At 54.8% G+C, this 3,133-nt stretch overlaps 1 protein-coding gene across 1 annotated transcript in view; it reads left to right on the forward strand.

The window, feature by feature from the left end:
• Positions 1–1,209, forward strand: part of LOC308153279 (potassium voltage-gated channel subfamily A member 2-like) — a gene marked incomplete at both ends in the record, with an annotated part of 1,932 nt that extends 723 nt beyond the window's left edge. The window contains one exon of the mRNA XM_080526366.1: positions 1–1,209. This exon is cut by the window's left edge and continues 142 nt beyond it. Within this exon, the coding sequence (XP_080382492.1) occupies positions 1–1,209 (1,209 nt within the window).
• Between the last annotated feature and the right edge of the window lie 1,924 nt (positions 1,210–3,133).

Here is a 3,133-nt window from a genome sequence, read left to right on the forward strand (position 1 = left end):
TTCTACGAGCTGGGCGAGGAGGCCATCGAGATCTTCCGGGAAGACGAGGGCTTCATCAAGGAGGAGGAGCGGTTGTTGCCCGAGAACGAGTTCCAGAGGCAGGTGTGGCTGCTGTTCGAGTATCCGGAGAGTTCTGGTCCCGCTCGCATCATCGCCATCATCTCCGTCATGGTCATCCTCATCTCCATCGTCAGCTTCTGCCTGGAGACGCTGCCCGTGTTCCGCACCGATGAGGAGGACCTCCACAAGCTGTACCAGCCCTTCGACAACGACAACAACTCCACCTCCTCCTCCGTCTATGCCTCCACCTACTTCACCGACCCCTTCTTCATCCTGGAGACCCTCTGCATCATCTGGTTCTCCTTCGAATTCCTGGTCAGGTTTTTCGCCTGCCCCAGCAAAGCCGGGTTCTTCGGCAACATCATGAACATCATCGACATCGTGGCCATCATCCCCTACTTCATCACCCTGGGGACGGAGCTGGCGGAGAAACCGGAGGACGGGCAGGCGGGACAACAGGCCATGTCCCTGGCCATCCTGCGCGTCATCCGCCTGGTCCGGGTGTTCCGCATCTTCAAGCTCTCCCGCCACTCCAAGGGGCTCCAGATCCTGGGCCAGACGCTGAAGGCCAGCATGCGCGAGCTGGGCCTCCTCATCTTCTTCCTCTTCATCGGGGTGATCCTCTTCTCCAGCGCTGTGTACTTCGCAGAGGCCGACGAGGTCGACTCGCAGTTCAGCAGCATACCCGAGGCCTTCTGGTGGGCTGTGGTCTCCATGACGACCGTGGGCTACGGGGACATGGTCCCCACCACGATCGGCGGCAAGATCGTGGGTTCGCTGTGCGCCATCGCCGGCGTGCTGACCATCGCCCTGCCCGTGCCGGTCATTGTGTCCAACTTCAACTACTTCTACCACCGCGAGACGGAGGGCGAGGAGCAGGCGCAGTACCTGAACCTGCCCGCCAGCCCGCCGAAGGCCGAGTCGGCCGAGGACCTGAAGAAGAGCGGGGCGGGGCGGAGCGGCAGCGGCTCCACCCTCAGCAAGTCGGACTACATGGAGATCCAGGAGGCCACAGCCAATCACAGCGTGGAGGACTTCTGCCCGGAGAGGAGCCTCAAAACGGGCAACTGCACCGTCGCCGCCGCCGCCGCCGCCGTGAATGCCAACACCAACTACGTCAACATTACCAAGATGCGCACAGATGTATAAACCTGGGGGTTTGTTGAGGAAACCTAAACACAGCCTTGTCTTGGGGGGTGTAAGGGGTGATCGCCGGAAAAAAGGGGGGGGGAGAGAGTGTGCACTCTTGTCCATGTTGTAGAAGGATTGTTGCCCTTGCAGCCCTAGGCCAGTGGGGATTGGTGGGGGGGGGCTACAATGGGAGCAGAGGGCATCTGGACCTTAGCCCCTACTCCTCCCAACCCCGGACCCCCGGATCCACGGACCTGCCCCCCCCCCCCCCCCGGGACCTAGAACTACCATCCCATCCCTTGTTGGGACATTTTTTGTGTCTGCATGGAGTTAGTCTCACCTGTGTGACTGTTCAGTAGTTCGCAACAGTAGCCAAACAGTAGCCTAAACAATAATAACCAACATACATACAGCATAGTGGGACCACAGATAGCTAACCCATCCCCCACCTCCCACCCCCCTCTCCCTTGCCGACAACGCAGATATCGACGATCAGTTTACCTCCCCCAGAAGTTAACCTTCAACACTTAAATCTGCATCAAGGGGCAGCAGCTTCACTCCAACTGCCACTACTACTAGAGAGATGCTGCTGATCCCAGCACCTTTAGCTCCCAGCCCCCCCCCCATACCCCCGCCAACCCCCCCCCACCCTCCCGCCAGCCCCCGCCCACCCATCACACAAACTGTAGATCTGATGACTCAGAAGTTGTGAAAGTCACATCGCTGAGGTCACTGCTGATGAGGCAGAGGAGGGAGAGGAGAGGAGGGAGGAGGGAGAGAGGGTGTTTGTCCTCTTTACCATATGGCCTTCTTCTTCAGCTGTGTCTGCCTGGTCAGAGTGCCCCCCCCACCCCCGCCAGCACAGGACCTGACTAGTTATGTTCCACCCAACACCCCCCCCCACCCCTAGGTTACTATTCCACTACTAGGGGATTCTGCTGGGTTTTTAATACCTTCAGAGACGTAACAAGGAAATGTATGTAGATGTACGCAACCCACAATACCCCCCTCCCCATGACCCATGTAGGGCTGGCAGCGGTGTGTGTGAAGAGGGGGGTCCCTCTCAAAGCAGAATGAATGTTTCTGTTATTTATTTACGTCTGTATATTTGATTGTTTATTCTGTATTTATTTATTTTATTTATTTCGCCTCTGGTTTGAATGTGGGTTCTTGGGTGTGTGTGTGTTGGGTTGAGCTAAATGGTTTCTGTCACCCATGGGGGAGTGCCTATTCCTCTTCCGTGCCTCCCTCCGGCCATCCCCTCTTCCCAGAAGCATCTCTCTCTGTCCCCCCCCCCCCCACCCACTCCCACCCTGCCACTCTGCCGTCCCACACCACTAGCCTTTCCTATACTTCGTAGCATTCCATGTTTGTAGTGATAGAGCGCAGAGGAGGTGTCCTCATGACCAAGCAGTAGTTCTATAAGCAGTAACACACCTGAGTGTATAACACCTGAGAGTGTAACACACCTGAGGGTAACACACCTGAGTGGGTAACACACCTGAGTGTGTGTCTTAATGACGCTACAGGTGTCTTAATGACACTTGATTTTTTTTTTACTTGTTTTTTTATCAATTTGGTTCTAAGGGTAAGGGGCGGAAGGTCAACCTGTGTAATAACACTGTAATTACTCCAGTAACACGTTATAAACACAGTTCTTTATCCACTTGTAATAAAGCAAAGGGTTAAACACTAAGCAATCACTGATGCACTACCGCTAGTTAGCAGAGTAATTGCAGAGTTATTACGGTGTTAACTTCATAACGTAAAGTTTGACCGTATCACTGATATCAGAAGCATGACTCACTGTATGACACATCTGTTGTTATCTTACGTATTAATGAGCTGCTGTTGTTGTGTTTGTCAGAAGAAAGCTTTCCCGGGTAGTTAGCCCACCGCTAATGCAGATGCAGGGGAAGTGGTTCTGCGTTTCCGTGGCGAT

Source organism: Nansenia antarctica (genome assembly GCF_963989245.1).
Source record: "Nansenia antarctica genome assembly, chromosome: 3".
NCBI lineage: Eukaryota > Metazoa > Chordata > Actinopteri > Argentiniformes > Microstomatidae > Nansenia > Nansenia antarctica.